The sequence below is a fragment of the Xiphophorus hellerii genome, chromosome 6 (assembly GCF_003331165.1).
Source record: "Xiphophorus hellerii strain 12219 chromosome 6, Xiphophorus_hellerii-4.1, whole genome shotgun sequence".
NCBI classification, from domain to species: domain Eukaryota; kingdom Metazoa; phylum Chordata; class Actinopteri; order Cyprinodontiformes; family Poeciliidae; genus Xiphophorus; species Xiphophorus hellerii.
The window spans coordinates 13,952,835-13,974,088 of NC_045677.1; the positions used below are offsets into that span (position 1 = coordinate 13,952,835).

Consider the following 21,254-nt stretch of genomic DNA (forward strand, 5'->3'; position numbering starts at 1 on the left):
CCCAGCTTCTCATTGTTCATTTTCCTTGCTCAATCCACATAATGAGCTGTTTTTTTAAACGCACGTATTGTATTTCTCCACAAGGTCATTGAAAAGATGAAAAGAACAATACAATTATTTGAGACTGAGGCATATGTTAAAATAAAAACTTGTCAGAACCTTTAGAGAATGCCTGCAGGATCCTGAAGGTCGGGGTAAAATGCCTTTAAGGTTTATGATTTATTCATTTAGAGAAACTGAATTTAGAATGGTTTTGCATGTATCTCATACATTGCCATCTCAGGTCAATGAAGATCAAATATCTCAGTGAAAAGCTTGTGACTCCATTGCTTAATGGCCTACAAAAAAGGGAAAATTTTTTGTTCTTTTAGAAGGAATTCAGAGTTTGTAGTGACATCACTCACCAAAGCTGGTCATTGTCAGGTTCCACTATGCCCTGTCAGCACTTTCCAATCTCAACAGAGAAAATATAAGGCATATAAGATGACCAGAGTGGTGTTCTAAAGACTAAAGGATTGGTCAAAACAGAGCAGAGTCTCTTGCGCTCTTGTGGTTTTGTTAAGAGTGGCAACACCATAGAAGTTCCACCCACAGTACACTCCCCCTGATCATTAATCATCCATCCATTCTGACCCTGTCAAAGCTACTCTTCTAAGATAAGACACTCTTACACCTACAACCACCCACCCACACGCATATGCACACCCCCGTACACCAGTTTGGTACACCTCCTTTCTTCTTCCTCGCATAGACATTCTCTCCAAACTAGCTGATACAGCTATGTCTGATGCTGCAAAAACATCCAGGAACAATAGTTGACCCCACTTGGGAATATGGAAATGTTATCTAATTATACAATTTTCTACCAAAAAGGTCCCAAGTTCTTAACCAGGGCTGGTGTTAGAAAGAGTCCTTGAAAAGTTCCGTAAAAGAGACGGTTTGCTTTTCTACCATCCAAGCCAAAGCCACGTCTTATTCATTTAGTGCATGGAGACAATTTTGCCAATAAGGAAAAATAAGGAGAAAAAAACACTTACCCCATTATACCTGCGAACAGAAACCATAATACCCTGCCTTTAATTTTTAAGCAACCAGTGGTCCCTGTAAATGTCACACAATACTGCTCAGATAATTCTTCATCCATACCAACAGCACTGGAAATTGGAGATAAACACAATATTTAGAGCAAGATTTATAAACAACACCTAGTGATAGAATGGAGTTGGAAATAATGTTTATGGATTAGGTAAAAAATAATCAATTGTGAGTACATTTACATACATTTGCTCTGTGGTCGATTTAAAAATAAACTGTCAGACAATAAGAGACAGTCAACAGTTATTCTGACGCCAATCCAAAATGTCTTCTCATTGAAGGGTGGTGTTTTAAATGTTTTTATGCAGACCAATAAAAACTAAGCTAAACTCTGGAGTTTTAAACATGGTGCCTACAACCTTTTTAGTGGTTGCTGTTCCACATGAGGCTGCCCTAAGCTTCTGATGAAAATGGTTCTTTGTTTTCACTTGATGTAAACACATCAAATTGATGCTCAGTAAGCACTAGCACCAGCTTAGAACTGGACTCAATTTGGTGAAAAAGGCCCTTAAGACTAGGAACTCAACATATATAGGCTGTTGACTTCAGCCTTGACTTTTGTTTAGGACATTGAAGCCTTAAAAGTATTGGAAGACAATCTGTACAGTGCCATGTTATTATCAACATGTCTGGAAAAATAAAAGTATGTCTGACCGGTTTCAACAGAGGGCGGTGCCGCAGAGAAGAGCTGAAAACAAAAGGTAGAAATCCTCGCTCCAACAAAAAAAGGCCTCTTTTTCAGAGTAATTTCAAGTTGTTGTACATACTGAAATAAAATTGTACAAATATATAAAGCTATTTAACTACCAACAACAGAACCTGAGACTGTTAAATGACTGGTTAAATAAGACACATTCTCTTCAAATTAATGTGAGCCTTAACAAACCAGCGAACAATTTAGCAGACAGCCCACACCCCTGGGCAGGCAGTTACTATGGTAACCTCACAGCCATTTTTTTTTTTTTTGGCCCACACTTTTCCTTTCAACAGCCGGCCAATGACAGACCAGCCGACTGGGAAAATGGGCTTATTGATAGCGCCTTTATGAGCTGTGTGTCTTCGAGTATATGTATTCATGTGCATGTGTCTGCATAAATTGAGCATAATACCGATCAAGAGAGCTATAGAATATTTTAGCTCCGCATTGACTCTTCACATCTAAGTATTTCATTGGCTGTTAGCTGATCTGCCTGGCACACTGGCTCAGGTGTGTTTATGAATTTATAAGCAAAAGCACTGAGTATATAATTCAGACAGAATAGAGGCCAGATCAGGACAGGGAGAGACAGTGAAGATGAGGAGGTATTTGTATTCTAGGAGCTTCCACTGTGCCAATCTATCCCTGGCTGGCAAGGTAGTAGAGAAAACCGCCCTTCAAAACATATCGGCTCTCAGCAGGCAGTAACATGTGCTTGCACTACAATCTACACTGTAATCAGAACCTAACAGGGGGCTGCCAGGCTCATTGCCCACCACCAACTAACAGAGCAAAAAGGGGCAAGGAAGGCTTGATGAATGGTGAAATCAGTCAGTGTTATCAAGACAGATTTTATTCTATTTATTCACACAAGAATTGCCGTTTTGATTTAATCACTTCAACTTCACTGTTTAAGTCAACTGAAGCTGAAGCAGAAAAAAAACCAACTTTTTATTTAGAAAAATATGCAATTAATTTTTGGTGAGCATAAATTTGTTCCTGTGTCATGTCATTCTCTGTGGTTAATGGTTTTTCAAATGCAGAGAATAAACCCTATGTTGCAAAAAGCAATAGCTTTTTCTTTACTATCATTTGAATTTAGGAAAGACCATTAGCTTTCTCTGTCTCAGCACTTATCCCCCTTTTTAAATGGATCTAGCTCATTTACTTTATGGCTAGATCAATTAATCTATAGTAGTTAACTGAAGACGCTCACTCTCGCTTTTTTGGTGCTTTGGCCATTGCTTTGCTCAACAACATTTTTAGTCTTCAGAGCTTGTGTTTCAACTGTAAAGTCTTCTGACCAAAGTAACAAACAAATAACTAATTCTAGATAAATATCCACATTTGTTGGCACTCCTGGTGCAGAGAAAATAATCCCTGCATATTTCACTTTATAAAAATGTCATTAGATCAACAAAAATGTTAAGTCCCCGCCAATGCTCACAGTTAAATGGTGAGCAGTAGTGAGCTATTTCACTTTTCTTATTGTAATATGAAAGGAAGGGAAAATACATATGGGTCCTCAGTCAGCCATGATAGACAATGGTTAATTGAGAATTGGAAACATGAACCTGTTTGATTCATAAATTTTGATGTCCTTCAGTGTGATAAACAACATTATTTCATGAATAATGACTTCAGAAATAAATTTTACAAATTGTACAACAAATACAGTTGAAAAGCACAACATGCGCATGGAAAAAACTTTGCATTAGGATTTAAATAAAACAAGATCAAAACTGAAAGCTGGAAGATAACTTATTTATTACAGTTCTACTGAGATAAATATAATACCATAATATTACAATTGTCTTATAGTAAGAGCTAAAGAATAACTATTTTAATGATCTTGTCATATTAAGTAGTGTATATTTAATTTAGATTTTGTTTTTGCAATTAACTGTTGAGGCTCAGATTTTCAACAAAGTCACAAGTTATATCATTTTAATCTGACCAGTTTTGTCTGTTCTTTTGGACAGACAAAAATCTGCTATGAGCCAACAAGGCTGGCCCACTGGATTGATACTGATCCCAGAGAGCTAATTAAGAAAATAAAAAAAGATATTTGTCCAACATGTCTGTCAGACTCAAATTTGTCCTTTTTTGCAATTCAAAACCATGCTCTCAAGTGATTGCTGCACAGCTGGTATCTGCTGGTATACTCAGAACAAATGAAAATTAATTTGTTACTGTTCTGTTCCTTTCTGCATGCCATTTTAACATTTAACATAATAACAATTATGGCTTGAAGCTCTTTTGGAACTATTTAAATAATGGAATAAATTAAAGAATAATGTATTTAAATGTTAACTTTTCCCACGACATGTAGAGTTTGCTAATAAATGCCAAAGTGTGGTAAGAAAAAAGGTAAAATCACTAAAATGTATCCACGTGGCAGTTTGCTATTTTCATGTAACCAAACTCATTTATGCTATCATATATTTAATCTGAATATGCATTCTTATATATTGCCAGATCTCCCTATGGAGAAAACTAATTTAGGCTGATTGTAGCTGTGACCTCATTCTTTCGGTCACGACCCAAAGCTCACGACCATAGATGAGAGCAGGAATGCAGATCGACTGGTAAATTGAGAGCTTTGCTTTTTGACTCAGCTCTCGCTTCACCATGACAGACCGGGACAGCGCCCTCTTCACTGCAGATGCTGGGTCGATCCACTTGTTGATCTGCTCCATGTTTCCGTCATTTGTGAACAAGATCCCAAGAAACTTAAACTTCTCCACTTTGACCTTCACCATATGAACAACTTGGTGATGGTCTATTAGATTAAATTCCAATAGAATACATTCAAGTTTGTGGTTGTTATGCTGTGTTTGTGAAAATACGTTGGACAGTTGGACTTCACCAACATATTTTAATATTGTGTGATGAAAAACATAAAATCGTCGGACATGTTGACCGGCTTTCTTCTTTTTTAAATCTTGCTAATATATTGGAATTAAAAAAAATCTTGAAAAGCCCAGGGCTGTACAGTTTGACAATTATGTCCACCGTGTTTCAAAATGTGATGTTTGAGACATACCCATAAATGCCAGTTTGGCAGATGTAGCTCAAAAGTTTGAACACAGGGTAATGTGACAATAATGGAAATGTCAAAGAGGAAGGAATATTGTTGCAATACATTATGGATTTTTGAGAACTCTGGTTGATGACTTCAATTACCATAAAAAACAAATATATTACGACCGTAAAAAAAAAAGACATTCTTCTACCTGTACTAGTTGTTGCTTTTATACCTAATGGTGAGTAATGATAAAATGTGCTCCATCAAAAGAAGAAAAATGACCCGCAAATTATATGGGAAGCGTGGGTGTTTAAAGTAAGTGGACTGAGGGCAATATAGAGAAAGGCAAACACAGAGAGATGGAAAGCAGGAGCAAAACAAAGTGAGAATGCATTCGAGAGTACATCTTGTCACTCAAATTGTTGGTGTCAGATTCCCACAATATGTGTGCTGTCTGTGATTCAGTCATTTCTCATTGCATATTTTGTGAGGGTTGTCATTTCAAGCCTAACAAGAGGCAACTGAGAATGAAAAAAGGCTGGTTAATGAACTATATTTAAAGCAACTTTTCAATCTGTATTAGCCAATGTGGGCCGATCCATCCATGATCCTGAGTGGGAGTGCTTTCATGCATGCTAAAACAACAATTTTGTTGACATAACCAGGCAAGACCATAAAATCTTAATGGATGAATGACATGAATAGAGATGTCATTTCTACACTGCAAAAACAGATGGATGTCTTAAACAAATATTTTCTAGGATTGCGTGAATGAGTAGAGGCTGACTCCATTTCTTGGCACGCAATGCTCCTGCATCTGTGAGATTCTCTTATGGTGACCAGACCCACCGCACATCTATATCCATGTCGTATTTACATCTGACTGACCTCTTCAAAACCTTATCAGTGAGCTGTATCTCCCTCCAGACAAACACATGCAGACAAACACACGGTAATGGTGTGGGTGATAACGGACTGCGGCCCCATCCCACCTGTCCAAATCTGGACAGAGCTGACCTTTATCACATAGTCAATATGCCAAAGGTATGAAACAGGCACACACATGTTGCGTACAGAATGCATGTTTGTGTGTGCTTTTGGGACCTATGTGCCCTTATGCATTCCTGGATTGATGGAGATAGAAAGCCATTCAATAGGATGAGAGTAGATGACAGACAGCCATGGGGAGCAGCTGATGAAAGAACAGAACTAGACTTTAAAAAGAAGCAGGTGTATAGATTTATGAAAAATATGACATGAATACCAATATAAGTCTGATCTGCTAACTCCACTGCCTGATGATAATTTTATCCTAAATATATTTAACCACTAGACTATGAAAGACTTTTTGTTATGTAGCTACAGCGAAAAAGAAACCTCTTAATAAAAGACTAATCCCCCAAAACTGAAACAGGTTACATAATAGATCCCCGCCCTGGTGCAAACAAATACTCAAACAAACTGCTTTGGATTACTGGACATTGTTTCCTTCAATAAATATAATTTTTTTTTAAAAACACAGTTTAAATAAACTGTTTGGTTGTTCTGAAATGACAAATGCAGTTGATGTTTTAAGTATTAAAAAATCATAAATCTCATAACTTCCAACACATAAAAGTTAACTAATTTGTCCAATTCATTATGTATCTTAATAGACTTGTATTATCAAAATACTGTTGCACCTTACAGTTGTTGATCAATCGTGAATGTGAATATTTTATGTTTTAAAATATTAACAAGTTAAGTGCTATGCATTAGTTATGATAATATTTCATGTCTTAACAAAACTTATTCAGAAATTCCAGTTTCATCAAACTGGGTGAAAAAAAAGTGGGTTTCTAACATATTTTACTTACTTATAGTTATCTACCAACTCTGAATAGGAGTATCCAGAGATTACTTACTCATACTTATCTACCAACCGAGAACAGGGATTAGAACTTGGAATCAAGAAAAACTACCTTAGAGACTACTTTTTAGACTCCTGTTCTTCCAAACCAGAAAAGGAATTATACCAGAGAATACTTATGTATACTTTTCTACCAACCCTGAATAGGAGTATCTAGTTCAGTTACTTTGGATCAACATTATTAGCTTTTTCTTCTTTTGCGCTTTCTTTTGGTTTGTTATTTTGTTTGTATTTCTTTTTAAATCCTGTAAAGCACTTTCTATTGCCTTGTTGCTGAAAATGTGCTATATAAATAAAATTACCTTTACCTTTACCATCACAGAGTTTAACATATAAGAAGTTGTGGAGTTTGCCCATAAACTGTCCCAGGAAATGATTACAAATATCTGAAAATGACTTGACTGTAATTATACTACAGTACATGAAAGACCTCTCCACAAGTGTCCACCAATTTGTTTAGTAAAATTAATGTGCATGACACGTATAAAAAAAACAAAACAAACAAAAAAAAAAAAAAAATGGAAAGGTTTGAAGACAAATGACTGCACTGTTCATCATAACACACACCCACACACACACACACACCTTTAAAACAGCTTCCATGGGCAGGACATATTGGATTAGGAGTGATTTTTTTTTTTTTGGCTCCTTCTCAGAGGTGCTAGATTAAATGCCATTCCCACTTTACTACAGATGGCTTGAAAATAAATCATACTATCCATACACACCCGTAAGAAAATACACACCCTTGCGTACATATTGTGTAGTTTCAAGCAGACATGCAAGCAAACAGACATTAATACACAGAAATTTCACAATGGGAGATATATAACATGTTGATGCACCCAAACACTAAAGCACCTGTACGGTTCAGTGCGTCTGCTCTTTGTATTTCAATCACTGAATCGATGGTTCTAAATTGATTGTAGCTGAGCAGGGGCCAGAGATGTTCCCCCTGGCTCGGTGCCCTAGCCCTCTATTGATTAGATCTGAGGGAGCCAATTGCTTTCACACTGGATTAAGGTGTTCTGGGGCAGCGAGCACATAAAAAAAAAAACTACATAAAGAGAAACATATACTAAGTAAGGAAGAAAAAGAACAGGCCTGAGAAATACATGTCTAAACCACTAAGACCAAGCATACAATATTATTTTCTCAACATCCAGTCTCAAAATGGGTCTCATATTTGACAGCCATGTAAATGTATTCGCCTACACAGACCAGCTGTAAATATTATTTACACATGTATTAGTAGGGTGCTTACATATCCAAAAATTCACACAGAAATACTTTTTTGCTGCAGTCTTTTGTATGAGGGGGAATAACACTGATCAAAAAGGTGAAGTTTACTTGACAAAGACATTAAGAAAAATTATTATTTTCATACCATCACCATCAAAAGTATTGAAATGTAAACTATCTCCATAACCTGATTTATAAACTGGAATAAATTAAAGTTGAAGTGTAAATGATGGATCAGTATTTCTTGTGTCTCAAGGCAACTTCTTACCTATTTTTTAAAATTATTATTATTATTTTCAATCAGATTTAAATTCATCCACGTCTGTCACATTTGTATTCCTCTGGGAGCAGTGTTATGCAGGGCATCTTTTCAACATCCCAACAGTCTTCTTTTCCATTCAGCAATAATCTGATTCTAATGGGGATTATGTATGCAAGAAAGTAAAGGAAGAGACTGGCGTTTAGAAGAGTCTGCACCTTCTGCCTCAAGACAGGGCCTTTTGACTGGCCAAGTTTCATGCTCTTAAACAATTTCTAAAATGAAGGGGCGTCCAATTCAGATTAAGCGCTTCTGAAAATGTAGTGCGCATAATGACAGCCGATGAGGAACCAGGTCACAAGAGTCAGGAAGAACACCCCTCAGTCTGAGTGCTTCTTAAGGAATTTCTTGGGGAGCAGCAGTCCTATTTACAGGGCATTAGGGAGTGTTAAGGCCTCACAGTGGCTTTGCCACACAGGCAAGCTTAGTATGCATTTGGTTAATACCTCTATTGTCACACTCCCTCTGTGACTGCTCTCCTAGCGCAACACTTTAGAATAGAACAGTGGAAAATAGGGAATTAAAGAGGCAAAAAGATTAGATAGAACTCGAAACAAAGGCAGAAAGAAATAGGATTTACTGGCCCATTCATGATGGAAAGCTTGTGAATCTTACACACAAAGGTAAAAGTGTAAGTGCACCTGCATTTGTGTACTTGTATGAGTTCTGTTTATGGGAGTCTCAAGAGTATTTGCAAATGCAATAAACTTTGTGTTAGTGAAAATACTCAATGGACATTCAAAAGTCAAACAACCAAATGATGGGTCAACCATTTTAAAAGTTATTAAGGAATTTAGTGAGAAAGATGGGTAGATAGAGAGGAAAAGAAAGAAATTGAGAAACTGATGCATTGTACAAGAATGTTTTTTTTTGTAGTCCCTATCTCTCTTTGTGTTCATTCCCCAAAGGGTCTTATTATGTTTCGTACTGGCTTCAACACAAAGCAGTGTCTTTCTATCTCAGCCCTTCCAGCTCCCCAGGAGAACATTCCAGACACAGCAAATCCATTTGTTTGTCGGCTATAGCCAAACTAATCAGATATCATTCTCTCTCAAAAGAGTAACACAGTGTAAAGTGGGCTAGTGCTGTACTTATTCTTGACCAGAGCAAAGATAAATCACATTTTTTTCCAGACACTTTGTATGTGTAAGCACTATGCATAGACTTCTGAAAAATCACTTGAAAGGTCAAAATATTAAGAGATTTATCTTTTTAAAAATGTGTAGGTAGAGTTTTTGCCTAGGGCACTATATTGATTTTACATCACTAAAATGATTAAGAAAAAATACATTTCATAAAAAAAATACAATGCCATATACATTTTTTTTATCTTCTTTGTATTGCATGTTAATATGGAGCATGTATCTTTTCTACATGATAAAAAAGAAATTTGTGATCATTGTTGTGTCATGATATTTTTACTACATCAGAGCTTGGTCAGAAAAGATGGTTCAGTCTTAGCATTTATAAGTCTTGTACACATAAATACCTGAAAAAGATATGGATGGGCTCAGTACTTCATCTACTAATAACACATTGAGACTTTTTTTTATAAAAAAACAATAGCAGTTGATTTCATACCTAGAGTTAATAGAAACGGGGAAAGCCTAATGAATGGGGAATCTCTGTTGCAAAAAATAGAGTTTGTGAAATAGGAAAAAACAAACAAACATAATTCTTATTTGACAGATTCAATTTGTTATTGTATAGAAGCAGATAACCATGATATCAACATGTGCACATTCTTGTCTTTACCTAAGCAGTAGAGGTAAAGAAAAAGAATGTATCTATATTTATTCACGTTTATGTGAGTGGGTTTCACAATCATCTAACTACTGTCACAATGTCCTAAGAATACCTGTTGAGAGCCAAAACAGTCTGTAAAAAAGAATGATTTTAGCAGGCAATGGTTAAGTAGTGACATTATACTAAATTTCTTAACCATTGAGCCAAATCAGTATGAACAATTGATTTCTGTATGCATGTACAAGACTGTTCTTAGTTATCCAATTATTTAACACTGGCCTGCTACATGAAAGCCACCATCACTATACTATTGCGCTGCCTTTGTAACCACCAAGCAAGGTGAGCAACAGTGGTATAATGATGGTGTCTATTTTGTAGCATTATAGCAGAAGCTCTGAGTGAAAATGACAGTAGTAAGGTTTTTCTCAGACAGTACATGATGATCAATAACCTTTCCCTTAGACTTCAGAGAGTCTTTGTCTTAAATAAGACTTTTCTTCTGGTTTCTACAAAACCACATGACTCAATGCTGAAAAATATAGACTGAGTTAACCACCAATGAAAACATGTAATTACACACAATGACATAGTGAAATGCAGATTATGGGAGGTGTCTAATTGCTGGATAATTGCATATTGTGGAGGCTGGGGTGACGTGTTTGATATGACCTTCTGGTTATAAGGAGCTGAGATGGTTTAGGATAATGCCTGGTGTCATAACATAAATTACACAGACTTCATTTTTCACATAAGTTTAATCAGGGACACTTAGGGAGCATTTACTGAGGAACTCTAATGTGGTTTGCTTCAAGTGTGCAAGGATTATAGCAAACATGATTAGGTTATGAAATTGGACATGCAAAGTTTAGCCAGAGGTGATGGAACTGTGTGTGGGTGCAGATACACATGCACATGGTAACAGCAGGCTTGCCACAGAAGAAAATTAAGATATTTAGAGAGCTTAGATGCTGCTTTGACTTCAAACAATGATACACACTACACAAAACTGCAAGACTGAAACTTTGGGTTAAAAGCTGGATTACATTAAAAGCAAAAAAATTGCCCCAAACACAATTTTGGACCCAAAGACTGCATTTTCATTGTCAGATAACAATGAAAATGCACAGTGCTTGTCTGTCAAGTTCTCTAATCTAAAAGGTTGTTGTTTTTTTTAAAACTGTACCATTAATACATTTTCTTTTATGATACAGCTCTGCTTTAATGTAGTTATCCTTGACAGTGTACCTTCACTTATCAAACTACCACAGCTAGTGCAGCACAACTCCCCTTCAGAAATAGCCTATCTCGGACAAGTGGGGCAAAAGAGTTAATTATTTTTAGTTCTATATTTTAAGTTATATTTCTATTTGATCTACTGTATTTGAATATCCCACTGTCATACAATTTGCATTCTGCATTAAAAAAAGAAGGAAAAGAAGATTATTTGCTTTTTATGCATTCCTATTATTTACTTCACACATTCAACACTTCAACATTATTATACAATACTACTAAGGTAATTTATGGACTAATTATTTTTGACTTGTATATGTGCATTACTTATATCAGCTTGTAACAGCTAGAATAAATTTAAAGCACATAGAAATAGCAAACTATAATTTACATTGGCATGTTTAATACCAGTGGTGGAGAAAGGACTCAAAAAATTTACTTAAGTAAAAGTACAAATACACAGACAAAAATGTACTCTAGTAAAAGTAAAAGTACCACATTAACATTTTTACTTGAGTAAGAGTAAAAAAGTACTGGCTATTAAAAATACTTAAGTATTAAAAGTAAAAGTACTTCCTGAATGCATTACCTAATCGCTAATACAATACCATTAAGTATACATATCGTATTTAATTTTAATACATCATAAATGTGCCATTTTAATGAACAATGCCACAGATAAAGCATGTTTTTATTGTGTTTTCTCTCCATGACAGTTTAGACTTAGATATGGGATTCTCGGCATCATAATTTCAGGGATGGAAACATCTTGTCTCCTGTCCTAACATAGCATGAACTTCACTTTTTTGCCACTAATGACATTTATTTTGAAAGAAATCCAACAGAAAGGTGATGGAAAGAAGGTGGGTGGGGGAGGACATGCAACCACGGAGCCACGTAGCAGTGTTGTAGTCAAGACCACCTAACCCGTGACCAAGTCAAGATCAAGACCAGCACCCTGCGCTACATGACACAATAAAATTAAGTGTACCTATCAAAATTGCTTCTCAAATTGATTTGAAAAATCCACATTCCCATAAAACACCAAGATATCAAATACTTAGAGATGAAATGAATTTAACCAGCATCATTAAGTACTTGTACTTTGTTACTTCCCACCACTGTTTAATACCTATTTTAGACCCAAGTTGATCTTTGTTTAGTCAGATTCCTTCTATGTTGCTTTCAACTGTTTTGTTGTCTAGTTGCACCTGCAGGTGTCAGGAGCAGGCGCATTTTGGGACAAGCGTAATTACAATTCAATTCTCATTAGCTCACTATCCACATGTACCACAGGTTAACCTTGACTAACTTATGTCTATTATTGCAAACCCTCTATGAAGGGATAAGAGCTTTCTCTAGAATTGAAATGTGTTCTTCTATATATGGCTGTTTTATTAGCAGGACATTGATGAGAAAGTGAGTCAACAAAAAGGAGCAAAAGAAAAAGAGTATGTTTATTCTTCCTACATTAAGATAGAAATCTGTGAAGAGGTTTACCATCTCTCCTCATTACAACCTGCTGAAACGTATTCCAAAGAAAGGAGAGACAAGAACAAGGATAGGGTGAAATGTGAAGAAATACTGGCAGATCTATCCAATCTGAAATTTTACTTTACAAGTAACTTTTGTGAAACTTTTAAACTTTTTAAAATAATTTTAGTTGTAATGTGTTTTACGTGTTTTAAATATGCACAATCTTAATTTAAAAGCATCAAGTGAGCAATGCGATAAATGGGAGTCAAGGCTGGTGTAAGGGGGTGAAACGGAACCCCTCGCAATGAAAGGCTTTTGTTTTGTTCTAGCAAAGGTTCACGTAGGCAATTTATGCAGGGCTCCAGCCATCTGGTGAATGTTTGGGGTCCTTTGTCTTGCTGTGCACTGTCCTGTTTCCGACCGACCTTAAAACCCCAGAGCCCACCCCGGAGTGGGAACGAGAGAGAAGAGTCTAACATTGTACCACGAGGAATAAGTCTTAAGCAAGTAAAGAGAAAAGACAGGGGTTTGGCTAAATAGACTGGAGGAGATGTCAGGTCAAAGTGGCATCTCTTAGAAAAAAAAGTGCTGTGACTGAAGAGAAGGCAAAGTGAGAGATGACAAGAGGAGGCTTGGTGAAAGTACACAGCCTGAAAGCAGCTAAAGGTCTGTGAACAAGACATAAATTGAAAAGAAATACTAGGAGAGGAAAGAATAATAGGAGTAGGACTATGTGCCCCTCCTTGGGGGATAAGAACAGTCCTGTTTGTGGTAGGTATGTCTTTTATGTGTGAACAAAATCTCTTGATTCCCTTTGCATCATTAGAGACTGTCAGTGGAGTGAGAGCAGTGCATCTATGTTTGGGGTCATTATAAACACTCTCTAGGCCTTGAATTCAAAGAGTTTTTGTTTGGGTCATGCTCTTTCACCACTGCTCTCCACCCCCACCTCCCAATTCACCCTATTGAGAACCATGGAAACAAGAAGTCTTTCACCCTCTTCTTTTCGTCTAGCCTTTCCCTGTCTCTTGCTTTTACTACTCCATTTTGTCCCCATCACACTGGTCCTGACTGCCGTAAGACTAATAGGAACAGGAAGAGTCAGATGCTTACTTAATTGGGCTTCAAGGTGACTTAGTGGATGCTAGTGTGTGTGTTTTGTTGTGTAATGCAGAGTACACATGGATGCCTCCCTGCAAATGAAGCAAACTCAGTGAAACAGAAGTAGACAAGGCTAAATGGGCTGGAATTAGCTCTAATAGGTTCTGGGGTTTTTGAGGGTCCTACCCTGTCAGATCCTTTGCACTCTGATGAGATGTACAAAGAAGTAATAAAAACCTAATTGGAGGAGAAATTGCAGAAGAAAAAAGTTGCAGACAAACTTTAAAGCAAAAATAAATGAAAGTCTGCTGAGGGGATTTAATGTTTGCTTGTGATTTAAAAGCATTATCTTTTTCTGTGGGATTTGTTTTAAGTGGAGAAGAAAAAAAAAAACAACAGCTGATAAATGTTCATGAGCATGAACCAAATAGGAGTGTATTTAAAGATTTATATAGTTTTATGCTAGGGTTAAAAATGTTTTAAAAATGCAGACACAGAGAAAGTAATATGTTTATTTTTTTGTGTGTGTGTGTGTGGGTGTATTTGCGTGTGTGTGCCACATGATTGCAGTCATTAGACAGAAGTAAGGCATTCATGATGAATCGGCACTTAGTCCAGGGATGTGCACTTGTTCAATGGGCTGTGAATCTCCTCCTGCCACTGTCATCCTGCAGAATGTTAAATAAAGTTATTTGAATATTTGTTATATTAATGCACTCACACGTCAAAAGCCCACTGGAGTCTAACAGTGAGAAAAAAATGCACAAGTGAGGATTCATATTGCTTTGTGGGTCCATAGTATGGATTGGATGAGGGATTATGTAAATACCCAACTATATAAACCCATAATCATAGATATAGCATTGAATGGATGGACTATCAAAGCACACAGTGGTGGGCTGACGGAAAATTTAATGGAAAAACTGTGAGATTAGATAGTACAGTATATATATATTTAACATACAGTATAAATAGTTCACATTTATTTAAAAAAATCAGTGGCAGTAAAAATTGTCTTTGTTTTTTGGAGGTCTAAACGGTGATGGGAATGAAACCCTGGCTCTCATTCCATCCCAATCAATTGCAGACCTGTATCTAATTCAATTTTCTTATCTAAAATTATTGAGAGAAGTTGCTAATCAATTGTCTGAGCGTTTAGACTTCAATATCTTGTTTGAAGACTTTCAGCAAAGTTTTTGAACTCATCACTTCAAAGAGACAGAACTTGTTAATGGCACCGATTGTGCTCTCATGGACCCAAAAGGGCACAAAAAGGTCCATACAAGTATTGTTAGGTCTCAGTGCACCATTTAAACAGCACAGTTAATCACAGTATTATTTAAAGAGGTTTAGTATTATTTTAAAGAGGGTTAAAAATATTGTAAGGATCAAGGGAACAGCACCTTATTTGCCTGACAGCTTCCAGTTTGTGCAGTAAAGTTAGTTATGTAGTACCACCAATTTTCTTTGCTTTGTAAATATGCTCATTTTTTTCTTTCATCCAAAACATATGAGAATACAATTTAAATTTAAGTGTAAGATGTTTTTATTTTCCCTCTCAGACATTGAGCTGCATTTACTTAACACACTGCTCTAACATTTAAAAAAAAAAATTGGTTTCTTGTTAGGTTATGCTCCTCCTTAAAACATCTCTCTGTTTAGATTAATACCCCTAGCAAAACTATCTTGTTGCTTTGATTTCTTCTGCCACAATTTTTTTCAGAGGGGATGAACTTACACTCCCATGTATGTTCTTTTTTTTCTGCTGGCAGATTTTCTTCACTGTGTTATGTAACTCTGCCTGGTAACAGTTTTTAAATGAAAGACTGTGATCTTAACAGGCCTGGCCCTTTTGGGTGTGGCTGCTGCATTCAAAGAGCACAAGCTTTGTCTCCATGGTGATGAGGCTTGACCAGGAGTAAGATGATTCAAATAGACTGAACTGAATTTAATTCACTTCCAAACTGCCATGCAATGCCATAAAATATTCTTCTTAGGTTAACACAGGAACCAAAAACAAGTTTTAAGAATGGGAAACAATTAAAAAAACAAACAAAAAAAAACTTGTTTTGGGTGTGCCCCTGACAGCATAACACCCCTGATTCAAAGGAGCTGATTCTCTGATCTAAATCATCTGCTTGGTGATTAAAGCAGAAAAGAAATATAGAACACACAAGGGAGGATCCCAGAACTGGACTGGTAAACACTTTAGCAAAGAACCACATATTAAACTTCAAACTATGTATACTGAAGTACAGTAGTTTATAGGTTCAAGGAAAATTAAGCCCCCCACTGTAAAATGTGCTAAGACTATATTAAATGGAGGCCAAAGCCTTAAATAATTTTGCTGTATCAAGTAGGTCTTATCTTAGGGTACAGAAATGTGAATCAAATTGTGTCACCATTGAGATTTAAAAAAATGTAAATAATTGCCCTATCCTTGAATTTAATGAGTGATTTAAGGAAGCAAGAAATCATTAAAATGATCAATGATTACATGAGCAGATCATATAAAGTAAACACAGTCAATGCAATTCGATCAATCACCCAGTCAGACCCCACAACAGCAATTACAAAAAGCCTTAATCAAACCCATTACCATCAGCAACTCTGAAGTGCTTGACTTGAACGTGACACATGCACTCAAGGCAAGCTTTGCAGTGGCGAAGGTGGCAGGGTGCTGTTGGGAGTGTCTCTGCTCAATTTAACAGAGAGGTGATAAAATATTTAGCAGATTGCTTACATTGCTGAAGGGGGGGAGAGAGCAAGGGAAACGCAGAGGCAGAAAAGAGAAGGGCATACCCAAATGGCTTGTGTGGGAGCTGGGGAGCTGGTAATGAGGGTGGCATGCTGGCACCATTGTTGCACGGCACAACATCGCGACATGGCCTCTATGCCTAGCTGACAGCAGGTACCACAAATACCCATCACACTAAATGTCACTAATTAATACATGAGAAAAAGTGCAATCAGGTACCAACATGTGTTTTCGTACTACACTGACAAAGGACATGCATATGTAAGAAGGACAGAAGGTAACATTTGCCTTTTTCTTATGAATATAAAGATCTATAAGACACTGCATCTTGATTAGGCATTAACTGGTCAGCCAACATGCAAATTTTATGTTTTTTCAGAAAGTTATTGTTTTCACACACTCAACAGTAGCAGAGTTGTCTTTATCCTTTTGAAAAAAATAAAAATGAAAATTAAACTTTTCCACAGTGAACTGTTGCTATAAATATTTCCATACTTAGAGTGCACCTAAATATAAGCCGAACTTTATTATATCGTGCATGTTGGACTTTGTATGGATCAGATGCGCTGTTTTTATGCACTATGCACATGGCACTGGAATGGCATATTTGTGTAGGTCAGGTTAATTGTGCTGATTTTGTGCATGATGTACACTGGGCATGTGGTACTGTTCATGTGGGTCAGGTGCGGTGATGTTTTTTGTGTGTGCCTTCCGATAATATCCCGCAGACATCCCTGGCCTCACACACTTCCTCAGTCTCTCTTTTGTTGTTGCTCTCAATAACACTTTCGTCTCGCTCTCGAGCTTGTGCTGTCTTCATCAAGCAACCGTCCAGCCTTTAGAAACCCATTGGCGGAAACCTGTATTTTAGCCCCATCGCAGTGTTCAAAGCTTGTGAAAAAAAGTAATGGCTTGTATAGTAAATTATGGTAGAAATACTTCAAAATACTGTAACAAATTGCTCAATGGTCAAAACAGAAGCAACATAATTTCAGTCTTTTATTTGTTATCTGAGCTCTTTAGAACTACAGTGTCGTTTTGTGTTCAAAGCAATATCCAGCACCATCAGACAGCTCTGTGAAATGTGCATATTTTAGATGTAATCCATTGGATTTCTGTGTGTATTTTTTCTTCCTTTGATAGTAACTAAATAAAAAAACAAAAGATCATGCATTAACTTAGTGGTACTAAACTAAGCAATGTGAGTGCTTGATTTTCAGTCTGTATTGCTATAGAATTGACTTGGTGAATTGTCCAGGGTGTATCTGATCTCTCAGCCACTAACAGCACCAGCAATGGATGGATAGATGGATGAATATATACTCATTTTTTGCATTTATACCAAAGAGAAAGAAACAGATAAAGCACTCCGCACACCCACAACAATTGACTGGTGTCCCTCAGTACTCCACTTGCTGAAGTATTTTTATGATACATTTTTAATAATTGATTACAAGTCCATAAACATACTGCAGAGTGTAAGATGGGAGTGACTGCTCTTGCTGGAGGGGTACTCTCAGAGAGATGAGGTTGAAACAGACTTCATGCAAATCTCCAGAGAGCAAGATGGTTATGAGTGACAAAGACGGGCAGTACATTCTACATTTTAAATGTATATTGTTTTTATTGCACATTTGCTATGTGGAAGTTGGAGTTTTTTTTATTAGGATTTTACTCAGGTTAGAATAAAGCTATATCAGTGCAGTAATAACTCCCCCAATCTAATAATAGGGAATATGTATTTTTCTATGTGTCATGGTGCTTAATAGAACAATAAATACATTGTCTATAGCCGTTTATCCTAGCAGGGTGGTGGGAGTGTGGTTGCCTTTTTAAAGCAGTCATTGGGCAAGAGGCAGGGTACTTACTGGACAGGTCACATATAGACATATGTCTGTCTATATGTCTATATGTCTGACATATAGACAGACATAAACACCTACCCACGCAAACATTTATACCTAAGGGAGAAACCAATTAACCTTGTCATGGTTTTGGATCATGGCAGTAAGCTTGAGTAACCAGTGAAAAACAACACCTTCAGAGATAGAACATGCAATATCCATGCAGAAATACCCCAAACTCAGATTCAAACCTGGGCCCGTATTGCTGCAAGGCAAAAATATAGGCGGAACAAAATCAACTAGCTCTGTGAACTTAGCAAAACAGCATCAGATGGTCTATGGATATCAGAGAGATTTTGGAGCTCTAAATATACTGGGGCAACCTTATCTGTACACACATGTTTGCATTATACAGCAAAGGCTCCAAAATGAAAAGCGCACAATAATGTTTTGGCAAACAAACCTAATATGTGGTTTTCTGTTATTTAAAAGGTTTAGAAAAACAATACTGAAAAGTAAAAATAAAAAGGAAATTGCCAAGAATAAATATATTCTACAAATATAAATTATTTTTACTACAAAATTCCTGATTTAAATAACTACATCGTGGCACTGCATAAAGCTTTCTCTCTATATAAAGTGCCACTCAATCTTGTAAGTCAGTATTAGGGGTTATTTTGCTTAGGAAACAAAATAATTCTGGAAGGATACAGTGGACACAGTCACACCCCATGTGGTTTGTAGATATGTGGCATTCTTATATCTGTTTATTGATCACAGCAGATGGGCGTCAATCAATCTTATCTGGGCTCCACATACTCTCCAACTAACATCCCGAGGCAGGCCAAACCAATACTGCAAGCCCCAAGCCACCCATATAATCGCCAGACACCTTGAGCAAATTTTCTGTTTGTGTGTGTGTTTGTGAGAGTGTTGAAATAACAAGGTGCACAGTCTGGAGGTGCAATGGAGGGCACACACAAAAACCCCTCACCAACAACTTGACAACTTGAACCAAAAACCCACATTAATCTTCACCTGGGATTCCAGTTATTATCTATTCCTTGTAACTTCATTTTCACACACTTTGCTGAGGCAAATTCAAAGCTCGCACCATCTGTGAAGTAGGTTGTACAAAAAGGCTGACATTCGTTAAAGATTAGGATGTGGTGTTAATGTGATTTTTAGTAAAGTGAGACATGTATTTGGAAGTAAATCTCATCTACCCTGAACATCTGCTTCCACATGTTTGCTATGGAACAAACGTGTTTTATAGCATGTTTGTCGTTTGCTTAGTCAACAACGGATGACTTCTGACCTCTTTCTTCTTGCCACCCTTCAAAAAACACCAGATTTAAAGAGTGCATGACTAACAGTTGTCCTATCAAAAAAGATTTGCCCACGTTAGGTATGTATTTTTGACTTTATCACTGTTTCACAATGGCTAACTCTGTCATACTCTTTCCATTTTCAGAGTTTAAACAGTTCTTCATGAGCTGTTCAAAAACTGCTTCCTGACTTTCCTCAACTTTATCTTTGACCTGTTTAATGTGTTTCTTGGTATTCATGATGCTTTTTGTTCTTTAGCAAACCTCTGATGCCTTAACAGAAGATAATTGGTACTGAGATTGAATTACACACAAGTGGACCTTACTAAATACAGCAGTTGGTTTCCCTGGATTTTTATCTCTGCATACAGGTGTAAAAGTGTTTGTATCCTTAATAAATATTTTGAAAATCGCCTGCCTGAAATTTTAACAAAAACATGGAAAGTTTTGTTGGCAACATGACAAAACATGAAAAAAATCTGAGTTTAAACACTTTTGCAAAGTACTGCAGGAATTAAACCAATTTTTTAAATGAAGAAATGCACTTTTTCTTACCACGGCAAACATTGCCATTGTCAGGTTCAAACCCAGCCTTGCATGTGCAGCTACCAATAGGTACCATCCACTCTCCATCTCCGTTACAGTAGAGCTTTATCGGGACATCTACTTCCTCTGAGTTTGGGATGCAGATTCCTCTGGCAATGACCAAGGAGGTGCTTTCTGCCCCTGTCATGGTCTCTGGAAAGATCGCAAAGTTTTGGACCACACTCGGGCACTTCTTAAAAAACACCCTGACTGACAGCAGAGACATACAGGCACCGTAGTCCTGAAAGGCCAGGTAGAAGCCGTTTTTCGACAGTGGGCCAAAGCTGCGCACCTCTGTGTTGACTTTCATTAGGCGCCCACCAAAGTCCACCTGAGAAAAGCTTTCATCTGCAGCAATGGTGTCCACCTTGAGGTAGGGGGCCTCCATCCAGAAGGCTGTTCCTTTGGTGGCAATGACAGAATCAGTTTCATAGTAGTACAGATTAAACGTCTCCTTGCAGGAGCCGGGGACATTTGGAATGGAGCTGCAGTCGCGCACTGTGAATCGTATCTCCACATAGATCCGCTGTGCACCACGGCGATCAATGAAGGTCGTGAGGAGCCAGTTGTTCTGGCTGGGCTCGAAGACATTGCACACTTGGTAGGTCCTTATGGTGTTAAGGTTTTCATCGTAGCCACTCACTTCCTCCCACTACAGAAAGAGAAAAAGAGAGACAATTGTACATTGCGGATTAGTAATCATTTATGATCGAGCTGTGATGTTTTCTTTTTCCTAAATTCTTTCTGTTAATATAAGCTAAGCTGCAGAGAGTTTGTGCACATATCACTACCTTCCCCCGAGGCACTAAATATGAATTTTCTGGCTAAATTAACAAAAATGCATTGGCCCACTGAGTGATGAGGCTTATTCATCCTTTGAGGATACGTGAACA

General features: G+C 37.1%; 1 protein-coding gene across 2 annotated transcripts in view; it reads right to left on the reverse strand.

Annotated features, from left to right (window-relative positions):
• ephb1 (EPH receptor B1) overlaps positions 1 to 21,254 on the reverse strand; it is a 178,940-nt gene that overhangs the window by 78,809 nt on the left and 78,877 nt on the right. For both annotated transcript variants that reach the window (XM_032565870.1, XM_032565869.1), the window contains exon 3: positions 20,332 to 21,013. In XM_032565870.1, coding sequence (XP_032421761.1) covers positions 20,332 to 21,013 — 682 coding nt within the window. The remainder of the gene's footprint in view (positions 1 to 20,331; positions 21,014 to 21,254) is intronic.